The 17,150-nt window shown below is 45.9% G+C and overlaps 1 protein-coding gene across 1 annotated transcript in view; it reads left to right on the top strand.

The window, feature by feature from the left end:
- The first annotated feature begins 583 nt into the window (after nucleotides 1-583).
- Nucleotides 584-17,150, top strand: part of SYT13 (synaptotagmin 13) — a 34,938-nt gene continuing 18,371 nt past the window's right edge. The window contains 4 exon segments of the mRNA XM_075094259.1: nucleotides 584-1,062; nucleotides 6,211-6,399; nucleotides 12,942-12,991; nucleotides 14,906-15,033. Coding sequence (XP_074950360.1) covers nucleotides 880-1,062; nucleotides 6,211-6,399; nucleotides 12,942-12,991; nucleotides 14,906-15,033 — 550 coding nt within the window. The 5' untranslated portion in view covers nucleotides 584-879.

The raw sequence follows: 17,150 nt of genomic DNA on the forward strand, positions 1-17,150 counted from the left end.
TCTTCTGCTGTGCTCACCAGCCCACCACCTGACACTGGTGTAGTATGACTAATACCTAGCATATGTTGCTTGCTCTCTCATCCTCTCCAGAGGAGGCAGCATATGCGCCAGTGTGTCTTGTTTGATAGGATTTTCTGCTGTATTTTTAAATAGAAGTGCTGCTCTGCATTGATGCTACAGAAAGCAGCTCCAAAATGTTCAGTACCTGTGCTTTGAGGGGAAGCTGGTGAGGTGTGGAACAGTGCTTAATTCTTGCATATGTTTGTTCCCCAGCCTCTGAAGAATGAGAAAGTTTTACCTGACTTACACACAGGCTTTATTCTGAATATAATGTTATCGGGCAATGCTATTTTAACAGTGCTTCTCAGGCAAGCAGCTTTTGGCTATCACTATCTTTGCCTTAAGACAGAAAAATTCAATCTCTTGAGCAAATTAGCTAGCTAGCCCTCAGAAATATTGCTAGAGTGCTGATCAAACATTTGGATGCACTTTCTGTGAGTTAGCTAGCAAGGCCCAGCCCCTTCTGCTGACGTCATTCCTCTCTGTCACACATCAGACTTTCCCCAGTGTTCTCCAGTGGAGAACAGGCTTCAGTGAAAACTGCAGCTGTATGGAGATTGCAGGCACCACAATCACTATTTCCTCTACCTGATCTGGAGCAGAAACTGCATCATCAGGATAGGAAGGTAGCCTTGTCGCCTAGCAAAGGTGGGATGATTTATCTCTGTCTCTAGATTGGTCCCTTTTCTTTGCTGCACAAGAGAACTGTTTTCAGACTTCCAAGGAGAATGAAGCCAGGCTAGAAATCGGAGTGGATGTTTGAGAGCTGCTTTCCCAGGGAGGAGAAGGAGCCACAGGGTTTCTGTGCAGCCCAGGACAATGGTTTTATCTGCCCCAGTAATAGCCCTGGGGGCTACCTTAGGGACTGCAACTAGCATCCTTGCCCTCTGCGGTCTCACCTGCTTCTGCAAACGCAAGCAACCTGGGAAAGGGCTCTCAGAAGAGGACCAAGAGGAGGATGTGGAAAATGCTAAGCCCAGTGTGCTTCAACCAGTCCAGCAAGTAAGACACAGTCTCTAATTTACTCTGTGGCTTTTCTTTATGTGCAGAGGGTGGGAATGCAACTTCTCTGGTAGGCTACTCAGCATGTGATTTATGCTGCCTATTTATCTGCTTACTCTGTTCAGGATGTAACAACATGTTAATGGGAGTAGGAGTGAGGGGAAAACCGAGATGGGCTGGGTGACTCACAGAATTACAGGAGCAGGAGACAGCTGCCACACTGACAAAGAGAAAGCTGCTAATGGCAAAAATAGGGGAAAAGCCGCTTAGCTGTCAAGCTAGATCACAAGGGAAATAATTTCCTGAGGAAAGAAAACTGGACTTTAGCAGGTGGCATGCAGCATTGTAAAGAGGAGCTTACTCCTGCTGAGATCTCCTATAGCAGTTATTTCTCTAACTCTATTCATGATATCTTATGGTTCCTGAAGGTTAGTTCCCTGTCAACAGCTGGTTTGTTGTGAAAACCATCCCTCCTCCTCCCTCTCCCCCTCTAACTGAGAAGATTAATTATGTGTGAAGTTAAAACAAGGCATTGAATTGATAATAAAATGCAAGTAAGAATCTAGAGTGTGATGACTGGACAATCTCATCACACTGAAGTGCTTCTTCACTTCCTGTAAGAGCAATGTGGAGTACAGATTATGTCAGGCATCCCTCTGTGGTCTTTATTTCTTGTTAGCATCTTGTTAGATTTTCTCCTGAGCTCAGTGCAAGAGAGAGCAAGGGGAATAATAGGACCCTTCTAATATACTTATAATGGAAGGCTGTCTTCAGAGGGAAATGTTTGACTGATTTCTTTAGTTGACTATGGTCTTTAGCATGAGCTACAGCACTGGTCAGTCTCTGAAAGTATTACCTGTTGGCTATTGCTCCTGATGTTTGTATGTGCCTACATCCTTTTCACTTTCATCTAGCCATTCAACAAAATGTTATGCCATAGCAGCGAGTTCCAAAGGCCAGTGATGCATTGTATAGCAGTTGTTTGACTTTTGATTAGCTGAGCCTATTATTTCTGTATTCTTAAAGGTGTAGCAGGAGTCCTAATTGAACTTCTCTGTAATGTTTGCAACTACGTATTCAGTGCCTCTCTGGCTACCACTCTTAGGCTTTTAGTAGAAAAGCGCCCTGGCACCCTCATGCTACTGTTGCAGTTTGTTCTCAGGAAAGATGACCAAGTCTACTAATTGTGTTGCAAGATCTGGTGCAGATGCACAGGATCACATTACCGGTGCTTCTGGTTCCTGGAGGGGTGGGAGAATGGCTCCACTGACCGTGGATGAATATCTGCACTGAGTTTAGGACTTCTCAAGAGATTGCTGCTAATTCTGAGTAATAATCCATGAGTATGGTGAATACCTCCCAGTACCTGTTTGTATTTTCCTAGGATGAATCACCCGCTACTGTTTGATAGTTTTGTCTTGTCTTTTCCAGGCTCCTTCCTTGTGTTTTCTAACCCATACAGGGGATTTGTCAACTCCTGTATATAAGGATACACAATAAAGCTGAGATTTTCCAGATTTACTGTTAAAAAGAATGAGAAATGTGTAACTGACAGTCATATGACTTTACATAGCATTTTTTCTAGCTGTTGTCTGGAACAACACCACCCACAGATAACTTTACCATCAGTCTCTTTCTACAAGAGACTTTTTGTTGTTGTAATCTTCTAACTCAGAAACTTCCCAAATATTTGCTTAACTCCATCCTTGGACTGGATTTTTTTTCTTTTATACAGACATTTAAAATCATTTTGGGAAAGTGTTAATCTGTCCTGCAAGTTGTCCACTGGGGTGTCATCCTGCTTGCATGACTGAAAGAAGCACTAAGTCACTGTGAAATCCAGTTAAGCCTCTAGTACCCAGCAGCTATTAGATTATGGTCCTCACAGTAATGCTACATTCATCAACTTCTGCCATAACTTAATCCAGTATTTGACCAACAGGGCATCAAATTATTCAGCCTGCCCTCAGTTTATCACTGTTACCTGAGTGACGGTGTTCTTTTACCATTGCGGACTATCTAATTAGAAGTATTGTTTCTAATGTTACTGGTTTTGATTTTTCTTAAGGAAATCTGGCCAAATTATAGCAGCTGAATGACCATTCTGTCACAGAAAGTGCAAAATGTTCTTAGCTTTCATATTTGGCATGTTTAACAATTCTTTCCAATTAAAATAGTTTTCTTGCCAGGAACATGCATTCTCTTATGCTGTCACTGATTCAGAATTAGTCTATATACCTTGAAGGGATTAATATCATATTGAGTTCTGAGCTTGTGAAGTTTTATCATCTGTGTCTATGTTTATAAATTGTCCTGTTGGGACTTTTTTCTGATACATTAGTACACTGTATGTCCTAGTAAGTGCTTGACATAATTATTGAAGCCTGTCAGGGCCACTAATTCTGATAAATAGAGATGATGAAAGATGAAGCAAGACTGCATTTTATTCACTTGGCATGTCTTCTATGACAGTGATGCTTGTATTTGCTATAGACAGAGGCTCCCCATGGACATGCCCTGCATACATGAGGAGGAAGAGTTTGAACACAAAGATATACCTACAGAGCAATTAAAAACTGTTAAATTAAAATTAAAAAATTAAAATTAAAATTAAAACAATTAAAAACTGCTGTAAATTTGCAAAGTCTCAGCAAAGACTGAAGAATGAAGATGCCTAAACATATCCAGCAATGGCAACAATCTGGTGCATTGTTTGAGTGATGCTGGGCAGGGACCCAGAAGGGTCGCTTGCAGACTCCTTGCTACTTTTGGTTTCTTTGCTTTCATGTACTTTATGCAGAAATATCTGGACTCTTCTGCTCATCTTTTTATTTAAGATACTGCTGCTGATTTGAAAAGAGACCTTCCATAGGGCACTGCTATGTAACTAGATTAGCAGATAGCACTTGGTAACAGAGCTGGCAGCAAAAATAATACACAGAGGCAGGTGAAGTTGGAAGAGGGGGTGGGCTAGTCCCACTGTGCTTGCGTATGTCTCTCATCTTTAATTCTGCAGAGCAGACAGACAAGGGGAATATTTAGACCCAGTGGAGCTCTTGGTTGCTGTGTGTTGGTGGCTTTCCTGACTGCATATCTGGCTTTAGCAAGTGGAAGAAAAGATTGTATTAACAATACCTCACACTCGTATGGTGTCTTTCATCCCAAAGGATCCCAAAGTACTTCATGTGCTGGCAGCACACAGCAATGCAAGCATACTGCTCTGGTGTGATGTTCAGTGAATGGTTAAGACAGCAGCATTTTACAGCAGCTTCAGTAGAGAAAGAACAGCAGAGACTGTATGGCAGGCACAATATGTGTGTTAGAAGTAATGCCTTTGCATAACAAAAACAACCTGCTTTTTCAATTGTCTAGTGGGGCCTATCATTTTTTGCTTGGTTGGTCTGCTTTAATTTTAGAAGAATGGAAAACTGTGTTTAAGATTTGGATGAGTAACTTCAATTTTCCTATGTATTTTAGAACTGATGAGGCTTACATCGCTAAAAGAGGGATCTCACTTACAGACTTGCACCGTATGACTTACAGAATAGCTAAACTCAGCTACATAAGGACTGCACACAGTGACATCTTTCTTTCTCAACCCACTTCTCTTCCAGAACACTTAAAATTAGACAAGACAAAATGCTCTGTTACCTAGTAGACTTCCTAAACACTGATGCACTGCCTGCCTTGAGAAGGTGACCTAATTAGCTCTGACTGACCTAATTAGTTCTTTACTACTGCCAAGTGCATATAACCTTAGTGTTGTGATCTCCATAAGCAGAGTATGACTAAAGTGCTAAACTTCAAGACTGCTGCTTTCTTCAACTCAATTTCTTGAGGAATAGATATGCTCCTTCAGGACATGTGAACTGGGACCACAAAGTCCCAACACAGACAAGTGCTTCAGGGCATCATCTGCATTCATTATTAATAGGAAACAATGAGACTAATGAAAAACTTTAATTACAATTACAAACATTTTCTGGCTCTCCCTTGATCTAAACTTGACATAGAAAAGGTTGGCAGGCAGTAGGGTTGGAGAGAAGCCCACTGCACAATAATCAACAAAACCTGGCAGTTTTACTTCTGTTTCTTGTCTTTAGTGTTTGGAAACATTAATAAAATATGTTGCAAGGGTCAGGGTCATTTGCTAGTCAGCTTTTGTTCTTCCCCGTTGATGAACCCAAATATAAATGAATCAGGAACCATTTCAGTTTTGAGTAGACAGGATCCTTTCTTGGGGCATAAGGAAAAGAGGATTGTTATATTCTACTAAAATATTTTTCACTGTTTTGAGAGAACAGTAATGCCTTTATGACAACCTTTGCTTGGGCTGCCTGAGTGTTACATTGCCTTTCAGGTTCTTCTGCTCATGCCATGTTCATGATTTAGCAGGGAAATGAAATGCTAAGAACAAACTCAGACGTAAATCCAAATTTCAATCCTGGTATAATAAAGGGAAAATATGTGCCTGAGGCCCATATGTGCCTGAGGTGGAGCTCCGGTCCACAGAGCTGAGAGATAGTCCAGGAGGCTGAGATGACCATTGAATACCACCCCCACCCCCCCAATACTCTTGGTATGCTGTTGTAGGGCTCATTTGTTCACCCAGTTCTCTGTCTTATTACTCCATAGTTGTACTTGCTTCAAGTGATTGATCCATTTCTTTGCCTTTCTAATGCTTACTATGTACTCATGTAAAATGGTCTGAAATCTGTGGGTGGCTACTGCCTCTTGGTTTTGGATTTTACTTCAAACATTGGGGTGAAAAAATACCATGCTTCAATCATAGCAAAAGGAACTTCAGGGTTGATTTCTGTGCTAAGAGAAAACACAGTCTTATGAAAGAAGGATTAACTGGTACAGGAATAGAGGAATAATCAAACAATAAGAACATTTTTTTTCTTGCAACCAAACATCTGCAGAGGAGTAAATCTGAAAAGACATACACCAAGTAGAAGGGTATTTGCTTTGACAAGAAAATCTCTGGACATTCAGGCAGCAGTTTCTAGAACCTAAGAAACAATGATGGTAAGAATGACCAGAGTCACCATCTTTTTCCCCTTTGTCTCAGCTCATTTAACATTGAGAGAATTGGAAGAATTAGTCTAATTAGTGCAAAGTAATAAACAAGGTTTTAATTTTCAGTTCAACTTTAAGAAAACTGCTGAGCCAGTCCAGCCTTGAGCACACCTGAAGTTTCCCCATATTTATGGCCCCAAACCAGTAGTAACTTCACCTGAAATTGTTAACTACATGCAGTACTCCCTGAAAACAACAGAAGAACCAGCAACTGGAAAACTTAATGGTTTGGATGAGAACAGGATGAAGATACAAGTCAACTGTCATGGTTTAGCCGGCAGCTGAGCCCCACACAGTCGCTCGCTCACTCCCCCACCGGTAGATGGGGGAGAGAATCAGAAGGGTAACGCTCGTGGGTTGGGATAAGAACAGTTTAATAATTAAAATTAAAAGAAACAACAGTAGAAATGCAATGTAAAGGAGAACAATGAGAGGCGCAAAGCCCCGGGGGAGGGGGGAAGGAGGAGAGAGGGGGAAAGAGGGGAGAGGGGGAACGAACCGCCGAAACAAACCGCACGCGCCGCAGCCACTCACCGCCCACCGACCCGACGCCGCGCCGGCCTCCGCGCTGCCACTGCCCCCCCTCAATATATTGGTCATGGTGTCACATGGTATGGAATGAACCTGCCATTGGCCAGTCGGGGTCAGCCGCCCCCACCATGGCCCTGCCCCTCCCAGCCCCCCCCCGCCACGCGGCAGAACGCGGGAAGCTGGAAAGTTAGCCGACCCCCACAGTGAAGAGAATTAACCCCTTCTCAGCCAAAACCAGCACATTCTCCACCCCTTATTCCATACCATTTACACCATGCCCAGGTCCCATATGATGCAATACAACCATACCAACCACCACCCCTCCCCTTCCCATCCTTTAACATAATACACAGACATCATTCCCTTAGTTCATGGACCTTCCCTGTAAAATGTCCATTAAAATGTCCATTGAGTTCACCCAGTCCATGACTCTGGGCTCCATCTGTTGTATCAGTCTTTCCGGGTGGGAGAGATGGTGTGTGGCGTTGGGTTGCTGCATACCGAGTCAGTCATCGTTCCATCACTGCTGCACGGCTTGTTTCATAGTTGATCTTCCATGGGTTGGGAGGCTCGTACTCTGATATCGTTGATACAACACAGAGGTAACACACAGTATTACATAGCGGTTCACATTGTGCCATTCAGTTCATTGACTGTTTTCACCCAAAATCAAATCCCCTTGAGGCACACATCGGATTTCTCCATCCTCCCGCATCACCCACCAAGTGCACCCAGGTCCTCCAGCAAAAGCAATCCCACAGATGGGTTTGCCTTTGCTTGAGGCAGGAAGAACCCAGACTGTTTTGCCCAGCATACTTTTTGTGTGCACTACAGGGACTCTATCCCCTTCCACAGTATGTAGGATTTCTGACTGGGCAGGGCCGGCTCGGTTGGCAGATCCCCTCGTGTTGACTAACCGCGTGGCTTTTGCTAAATGTGTATCCCAGTGTTTAAATGTTCCACCCCCCATTGCTCTCAGTGCAGTTTTTAGCAGTCCATTGTACCGTTCAATTTTCCCAGAGGCTGGTGCGTGATAGGGGATGTGATACGCCCACTCAATGCTGTGCTCTTTGGCCCAGGTGTCTATGAGGCTATTTTGGAAATGAGTCCTGTTGTCTGACTCAATTCTCTCTGGGGTGCCATGTCGCCACAGGACTTGTTTCTCAAGACCCAGGATAGTGTTCCGGGCAGTGGCGTGGGGGACAGGATATGTTTCCAGCCAGCCAGTCATTGTTTCTACCATTGTAAGCACATGGCGCTTGCCTTGGCGGGTCTGTGGGAGTGTGATATAGTCGATTTGCCAGGCGTCCCCATATTTATATTTCAGCCATCGTCCCCCATACCACAGAGGCTTTACCCGCTTCGCTTGCTTGATTGCAGCGCACGTTTCACATTCGTAGATAACCTGTGCAATAATATCCATGGTCAAGTCCACCCCTCGATCACGAGCCCACCTGTATGTTGCATCTCTCCCTTGATGGCCTGAGGTGTCATGGGCCCACTGAGTGAGAAATAGTTCACCCTTATGCTGCCAGTCCAGATCCACCTCAGCCACTTCAATCTTGGCAGCCTGATCTACCCGCTGGTTGTTCCGATGTTCTTCAGTGGCCCGACCCTTGGGGACATGAGCATCCACATGATGTACCTTTACAACCAGTTTCTCTACCCGGGCAGCAATATCTTGCCACAATGTGGCAGCCCAGATGGGTTTGCCTCTGCGCTGCCAGTTGCTTTGCTTCCATTGCTGCAGCCAGCCCCACAGGGCATTTGTCACCATCCAGGAGTCAGTATAGAGATAGAGCACTGGCCACTTTTCCCGTTCAGCGATGTCTAAGGCCAGCGGGATGGCCTTTACCTCTGCAAACTGGCTTGATTCACCTTCTCCTTCAGCAGTTTCTGCTACTTGTCGTGTAGGACTCCATACAGCAGCCTTCCATCTCCGGTGCTTTCCCACAAGGCGGCAGGACCCATCAGTGAACAGGGCATATTGCTTCTCATCTTCTGACAGTTTGTTATACAGTGGGGCTTCTTCAGCACGTGTCACCTCCTCCTCTGGTGATATTCCAAAATCTTTGCCTTCTGGCCAGTCCATAATCACTTCCAAGGTTTCTGGGCGACTGGGGTTTCCTACTCGAGCCCGCTGGGTAATCAGTGCAACCCATTTACTCCATGTAGCATCAGTTGCATGGTGTGTAGAGGACACGTTTCCTTTGAACATCCAGCCCAGCACTGGCAGTCGGGGTGCCAGGAGCAACTGCGCTTCAGTACCAACCACTTCTGAAGCAGCTTGAACCCCTTCATATGCTGCCAATATCTCTTTTTCAGTTGGAGTATAGCGGGCTTCGGACTTTCTGTATCTCCGACTCCAAAACCCTAGGGGTCGACCACGGGTCTCCCCATGTGCTTTCTGCCAGAGGCTCCAGGTAGGGCCATTCTCCCCGGCTGCAGTGTAGAGCACATTTTTTACATCTTGTCCTGCCCAGACTGGCCCAAGGGCTACTGCATGGACTATTTCTCGTTTAATCTGTTCAAAGGCTTGTCGTTGCTCAGGGCCCCATTTGAAATCATTCTTTTTCCAGGTCACTTGAAAGAGAGGGCTTACGATCAGACTGTAATTTGGAATATGGATTCTCCAAAAACCCACAACACCCAAGAAAGCTTGTGTTTCCTTTTTGCTAGTTGGTGGAGACATGGCTCTTCTTTTGTTGATCACATCCATGGGGATCTGATTATGTCCATCTTGCCATTTGATTCCTAAGAACTGGATTTCTCGTGCAGGTCCCTTCACCTTACTTTGTTTTATGGCAAAACCAGCTTTCAGAAGGATTTGGACTATTTTCTCTCCTTTCTCAAAAACTTCTTCTTCTGTATTGCCCCACACAATGATGTCACATATGTATTGAAGGTGTTCTGGAGCTTCTCCCTGTTCCAGTACAGTCTGAATCAGTCCATGGCAAATGGTAGGACTGTGTTTCCACCCGTGGGGCAGTCGATTCCAGGTGTACTGGATGCCCCTCCAAGTAAAAGCAAACTGTGTCCTGCACTCTGCTGCCAGAGTGATTGAGAAGAATGCATTAGCGATATCAATTGTGGCATACCACTTGGCTGCCTTTGACTCCAGTTCGTATTGAAGTTCTAGCATGTCTGGCACAGCAGCACTCAACGGTGGAGTGAGTTCATTCAGGCCATAATAGTCTACTGTTAGTCTCCACTCTCCATTAGACTTCTGCACTGGCCATATGGGACTGTTAAAGGGTGAGCGGGTCTTCCTGAGGACTCCTTGGCTCCTCAGTTGGTGATGGAGTTTATGGATGGGGATCAGAGAGTCTCGATTGATGCGATATTGCTGCTGGTGCACTGCTGTGTTGGCAATTGGCACCTGTTGTTCTTTGACCTTCAGCAGCCCCACAACAGAAGGGTCCTTTGAGAGACTGGGCAAGGTAGACAGCTGTTTAATTTCCTCTGTCTCCAAGGCAGCTACACCAAAAGCCCACTTGTAACCTTTTGGGTCCTTGAAATACCCTCTCCTGAGGTAGTCTCTGCCAAGGATGCACAGATCCTCTGGGCCAGTCACAACGGGGTGCTTCTGCCACTCATTGCCAGTTAGGCTCACTTCGGCCTCCAATACAGTTAGCTCTTGGGATCCCCCTGTCACTCTAGGAATACTGATGGGTTCTTCCCCTATATAGTTTGATGGCATTAGGGTGTACTGTGCACCAATGTCCACTAAAGTTTTATACTCCTGTGGGTCGGATGTGCCAGGCCATTTAATTCACACAGTCCAGTAAGCCTGGTTATCCGTTTCCTCCACCTGGCTGGAGGCAGGGACCCTCTAGTCCTGATCATGGCACTCACTTCCTGTAAATGTGAATCAGGAGTCCCTCTATTGCACTTAGAATAAAATCTGCGCTTCTACTCCTCTGTCTGGGGACTTGCTCGCTGGAAACTGGAGCAGCAGCTTTCCTGGAAGAGCCTCCCTGAGTGACTGTTCTTCCTTGCAGTTCACGTACTCGTGCCTGTAGGGTCGAAGTAGGCTTGCCATCCCACCTCATCATGTCCTCTCCGTGGTCACGCAGGTAGAACCATAGGGTGGCCTGTGGTGTGTATCCCCTTCTTTGAGCCAAAGGACGCTTATTCCTAACAGCTGAGACACTGCTCTGTCGAGGTGGGGAGTAAGACAGATCTTCTCTGAGTTGCTGGACCTCTTGGGATAGTTTCTCCACAGCAGAGACTAGTGAGGAAGAGAGATTTGTGTCGTAATCCCGGAGTCTATCTATCACCTCTGCCACCGTTGGTGTCTCGTCATCTTTCCAGGACATCACTGCCAATGAGTTTGCATGCGAAGATGGTGCACTCCGTACAACTTCCGCCACATGGGTCGTGTGCACTCGGCTTCATCTGGATCTTTGGATGACCGTTGATCGTCCAGGTCACCATAAATCACCTCAAGCACAGCTAATTCCCTTAGATACTGGATGCCTTTCTCCATAGTTGTCCATTTTCCTGGGCGATATGTAACATCTTCTTTAAAGGGATACCTTTCCTTCACTCCAGACAGGAGTCGCCTCCAGAGGCTGAGGTCTTGTGGTTTTTTTCCAATTGCTTTGTCAACGCCCCCTTCCCCAGAAAGGGCTCCTAATTGTTTGGCTTCTTTTCCCTCTGGTTCCAGGCTACTGGCCCCATTATCCCAGCATCGGAGCAGCCAGGTGGCAATGTGCTCACCTGAACAACAGCTGACATCTTTTCTCATATCTCGCAACTCGCTTAAGGACAGGGATCGGGTGGTCTCTATTTCATTTATGACTTCTCCCTCCTCTCCCCGCGATGGCCCTGGTTCTTCATCATCCCATTCTAAACGAGTTGATGTCCGCTTCCAGTATTTCGTCTTGTGTATGGGGGCAACTGATACTGGTACGGGTTTATTTTCTGAGCTAGCTCCGATACTTTTTGTGGGGGTTTGAGTGGCTGCAGTGCCTGTTGTCAGGGCTGGATTGTCTACAGTGGCAGTCACTTTGCATTTCAATCCAGAGAAATTCTCTTCCCCCTGGGGGCACTGAATACTGTTGAGCAGGGCTCGGTATGCATGGGCCAGACCCCAGCATGTTGCAGTTATCTGTGTCTCTCTGGAGTTCCCAGCGTAACAACATACTTTCTCCAATTATTCTACTAGTTTTTTAGGATTCTGCACTTGTTCGGGGGTGAAACTCCAAAACACTGGTGGTGCCCACTGCCCTAGGTATTTGCCCATGCTATCCCACATGCCCTGCCACTCGTAACTATCAAGCCTCGGGGCAGATTTCTGGGTGATATTCTTAAGTTGCTTAGTCAAAACCAAAACAACATGCCCAAAAACTAACAATAAGTGCACCTTAACCACCCAAGGATGTTCAAGATACAAAAACGTTGTTGTAACAAAGGCACAGACATCATAGAACAAAGTTGCAAAGGTATTATTCTGTATTTCCTCCATATAAAATCTCTCAGAGGAGGAGGTATAATTGCTAATTGCCTCAACAAGGTGGTATCCGAAGTACAGTAACGGTTTCGGCAAAAACCCCAAATACCAGATAAAGCTGAAAACCGTTGGTTGCGTAACAAATCTCGTAGGCAAAACATTACTAATCACAGCAGAACACAGCAGACTCAACAAACTAACACCAATTTTTAACACCAATTGCAAAAAGGACAACATGGTGCTGTGACCAGCAGCTGTTGTTATCTCCAACCCTTGAGCCCCACGTTGGGCGCCAAAATGACTGTCGTGGTTTAGCCGGCAGCTGAGCCCCACACAGTCACTCGCTCACTCCCCCACCGGTAGATGGGGGAGAGAATCAGAAGGGTAACACTCATGGTTTGGGATAAGAACAGTTTAATAATTAAAATTAAAAGAAACAACAGTAGAAATGCAATGTAAAGGAGAACAATGAGAGGCGCAAAGCCCCGGGGGAGGGGGGAAGGAGGAGAGAGGGGGAAAGGAGGGGAGAGGGGGAACGAACCGCCGAAACAAACCGCACGCGCTGCAGCCGCTCACCGCCCACCGACCCGACGCCGCGCCGCCTCTGCGCTGCCACTGCCCCCCCTCAATATATTGGTCATGGTGTCACATGGTATGGAATGAACCTGCCATTGGCCAGTCGGGGTCAGCCGCCCCCACCACGGCCCTGCCCCTCCCAGCCCCCCCCCCGCCACGCGGCAGAACGCGGGAAGCTGGAAAGTTAGCCGACCCCCACAGTGAAGAGAATTAACCCCTTCTCAGCCAAAACCAGCACATCAACGAAGAGCTCTTTGTTCTCCCTCAAAATGGTAGGAGCATTTGGTCTTCAGACTAACAGTTGCTTTTCTGAGTGTAGATCTGTAATACTTCTGAGCATAATGTGGTTGTAGTTAGAGAAATAAATCTGAAAATGAAGATGTGGGGTGCTTTTCACTCTCTTATCACGAACATTACAATGTACAATGTGAGTTCTGTTTTCAGTGCATGTGTTTAATAGAAAATAATCATGGAGCTCATCAGGACATTCAGATAACAGAGCTGTAGTTGTGTCTGGTTGTAAATTTTTTTTACCTAAACATCTTTTGCATTGAAGAATCTGGTTCTCTCAAAGCAGACAATTTGTAGGAAAACATGTATTTAGTGTAGTTTTACTGAAAGCAGTTGCCGGAGTATGGATGAAGTATCTGGCCAAAACCAGGCAGAGTATCTCTTCCAGGGCAAATACTAGCTGTCCAGCAACTGTCCTTGTCAGGGACATCCACAGCAGGGGTTCAAGCTTCTACCTTATTTTCTCTGCTGCTTCTTTTCCACCAGTTTGATGAGATGGTCTTGGCTTGTTGTAATGTGAGGTGAAACCAAAGGCTGACACCTTAGACATTTTTGCCAAACAGAATTCTTGTTTTCCAGCCGGCCCAAAGGGTAACATGCCAAAGCCTGGAACATAAGATTCCTGGAGCCTAAGAGAAAATGCAGTGTTAATTATATACATCTGGCAGCATGTCTGGGTTGCTTCCATGCTGATTTTTACCTTCACAACTATCTTTTAACAGGACGATTGACTCTTATGGTCACCACCTTAAAACCTTCCTGAAGGTTTGCCAGAGACACAATCCCATCTGTCATTGTTTTTTTTAAGAGAACTCTTTTTAGTTGTTTTAAATTGCTTGAGTTTATATTTTTTCCTTCTGGAAGGATGATTGCTACATTTACCCCTCCACCCTGAGGCTTCTGAGAATGGAAAAGAAAGTCCCATGGGAAGCAGCTGCATTGGAAGAAGAGACCATCTGAGCCACATCCTTAGGTGTCAGAGAGAAGATTATAGGGTGGAGAGGCTGAAGGATGATGGCTGCATGTAGGCTAAAGCTTTGTTTAAGTGTGTTGGTGTAAGATTCTCCCTGCACTGCTAATGACAAAAGCAAGTTTACTTCCTGCTGTGCCTGACTTCATAGCTCAAGTGTTGCTGAAATAAAGTAAGAATTGTTGCTTTCTCCTTTTGGTGCACACTGAACTGGTCTGGACTGTGGCTGAGATTTTTAGGAGGAAATGTGCTGGTCCTGCTATTGTGTTTTCTGTGTGAATGAATCAGAACTGACCTTGCAGATAACAGCTTTTGATGACAAAACACTGTGACTTTCCTTTCAGCCTTGTAACTTGCTTTATTTCGGTATAAAATATGTATTCAACTTCAAAATCACATGTGGAGAAGCTGAGCTTCTCAAGCTCATTATCTCAACCTGGTCAAGCACTATGGAAATAGATGTCTTCTGCATGACAAAGACTGAATTATTAAAATTAAAAGACATCTAGAGACGTCTGAACTAACACAGAGTTGCATGGCACCTCAAAAGCAGACTCATGTTCTCATTCCAAAGAACACAAGATTTAATTCACCAATGTGAATTAAAAACAATTGAAACCAACATAACAAGCAATGAGGGTAGTTTAGACACCTTGGCCTAGACACAAGGTGAAATAGCAAATGTGTGAACCATCTTAGAGCACAAAGTAGTAGAGAGCAGGTGGTTTGCCCAAGTGCTGTAGAAAGAGCTGAAAGTGCAAGAAAGAGCAAAAAGGAAATAAGGTGGTAGAGGAATAAAGAACATAGATTATATTCCTGCATATAAGGTGCAGGAATAGTAAGACATTTAGAAAAGTCAAGTCAAGGCAGCATGATTTTGTTCTCCTTGGAAGGTGAAGTCCTGCTCGCTAAAGGGGTTATTTCAGTTCCAGGTGTAGTAAGGACGTGTGTGTCATAGAGCACTTGAATCCCGAGAGGGTAGTCAGCTGTAACCAGGCCCCTGAGCTGCGCTACTCCCTGGTGTATGATCAACAAAAAGCCGAGCTGCATGTGGCCCTCCTGGAAGGTAAGGGGCAGAGATCTTCTACTGGTGATTCTCCATCTGGAGGGTACAAGACACATGTTGATTTTATAGAGAGTTCCCCTCCTGCCTTAAAATTAATATGTGTCCCCAGGACCACTGGATATTTCACTGGTTCTGGGCTTGCAGAATATAAATACCTGGCAATGTCACTGCTTGAAGCGAGTGTCCAGGGCATGGTTTGAGAACAATTGTTCACACAGCTCAAAAGCAGAACTTGGGAACCAGGGTGGGCTCCTCCAGTCAAAGACATGGTATTAAGCAACCACCTTTGGGGGTGGGGGAAGGGGGTGTCTATCTCCTTCCTCTCTGTAACTTTCATTCTTCAACTTGACCCACTCCCTACTGCCTCTTCGTCAAGTCAAAGGCTGAGCTGGAGGTACCAGTCAGCGGCAAGGGCAAGTCCCATGGCTCAGCGCTAGATCAGGGCAGGCAAGGTGGTTCCTCATAACCTAGAAGACCGAGAGTGAGCAGAGGGACCCATCAGGAGCCGGCAGCTGTCGCGAGCAAGGCTGACATGCAGCTGACATGGCGTGGGGCATTGCCAGAATCAATGGTGGGAGATTTAAATGGCCCCTAGGGAGCATGAGCAACCAGGAGCGAGGCGATCAGGACGGACAAACAGGCTGTGGCGTGTCAGAAGGGTGTGGCGCAGCAGTTTGCGTGGCAGTTTGCTCAGGCAGGGTGAGCAGGAGGGATGCCACAGCCTGCTTGTAGGTCTACAGTTCAGGCAAGTGCTTTGGTCTCTGGCAAAATGGTGGGCACTTGCCTCAGAGCTAAAACCACTGTTCCTACAGTGAAAGCCCCTGAGATGTCTGATGCATCCACTGAGACGAATCTGGTAAGAAAGGAAACATCAGTACAGGCAGCAGGTTGCAGCAAATGCCCAAACATTTCTCCTGATGAAAAGGTAAGTACCTGCGCGAGGTGTGCATAAGTTGATGACCTGTTACGTCAGGTGGCTGAACTGCAGGAAACGGTTAAGAGGCTGTGCAGTATTAGAGGAACTGAGACGGAGATAGACAGGTGGCTTCAGAATCATGTTCCTGTGGCAGACGCCGCTGAGAATGAGGCACTGTGGACCCTGGTGACTCACAGAAGCAGGATTCCACATCAGCCTTCCCCCTCCACCATCACAATTAGAAACAGATATGAAGCCTTAACAACTGAGGATACCCATGAGCAAACTCTGCAAAGTCCCCTGCAAGGGGAAACTGTACCAGCAACATACAGTGGACATTGTAAAAAGAAATGACGAGTGCTCATGGTGGGTGACTCTCTGTTGAAGGGTACTGAGGCACCCATCTGCCGACCTGACAGGGAACCACGAGAGGTATGCTGCCTTCTAGGAGCCAAGGTTCAAGATGGGGCCAAGAGGGTGCCACGACTCATCAGGAAAACAAACTACTATCCGCTATTACTATTTCATGTAGGCATGAACGACACTGAGAGCCACAACCTGGGTAAAATCAAGGAAGACTTGCAAGCCATGGGGGAGCAAGTGAAAAATATTGGTGCCCAAATTATCTTCACCTCCATTTTGCCAGTTTGAGGGAAGGGAGCAGCCAGAAACAGGCGCATAATGTATATCAACTCCTGGCTACATGGCTGGTGCTACCGTGAGGGGTTTGGCTTTTGTGACAGTGGGGTATTCTTCAATGACTACAACAGGCTAGGGAGGGATGGAATCCACCTGTCCAAAAGGGGTAAGGGAACCTTCAGCAGTAGGCTGGCTAACTTGGTGAGGCAGGCTTTAAACTGAAGGACTTAGGTGGTGGGATCCATTATGGAAATGCTCATACCAGCACATCCAACAGGTGAGTAAGTCAGGCCAAGCAGTGTGGCGAAAAAGGTTCCTTAGCTGTCTCCCAAGATGTGAAACAGAAGAGTAATCACCTGAAGTGTATGTATACAAATGCACGCAGTCTAGGTAACAAACAGGAGGAACTGGAGCTCCGTGCCCACTCAGAAGGGTATGACATCATAGGAGTAACTGAAACATGGTGGGACAACTCAGATGACTGGGGGATCACAATGGACAGTTATAGGCTCTTTCGTAGAGACAGGCAGGGTAGAAGAGGTTGAGGAGTTGCACTCTACAT

Source organism: Phalacrocorax aristotelis, chromosome 5 (assembly GCF_949628215.1).
Source record: "Phalacrocorax aristotelis chromosome 5, bGulAri2.1, whole genome shotgun sequence".
Taxonomy (NCBI): domain Eukaryota; kingdom Metazoa; phylum Chordata; class Aves; order Suliformes; family Phalacrocoracidae; genus Phalacrocorax; species Phalacrocorax aristotelis.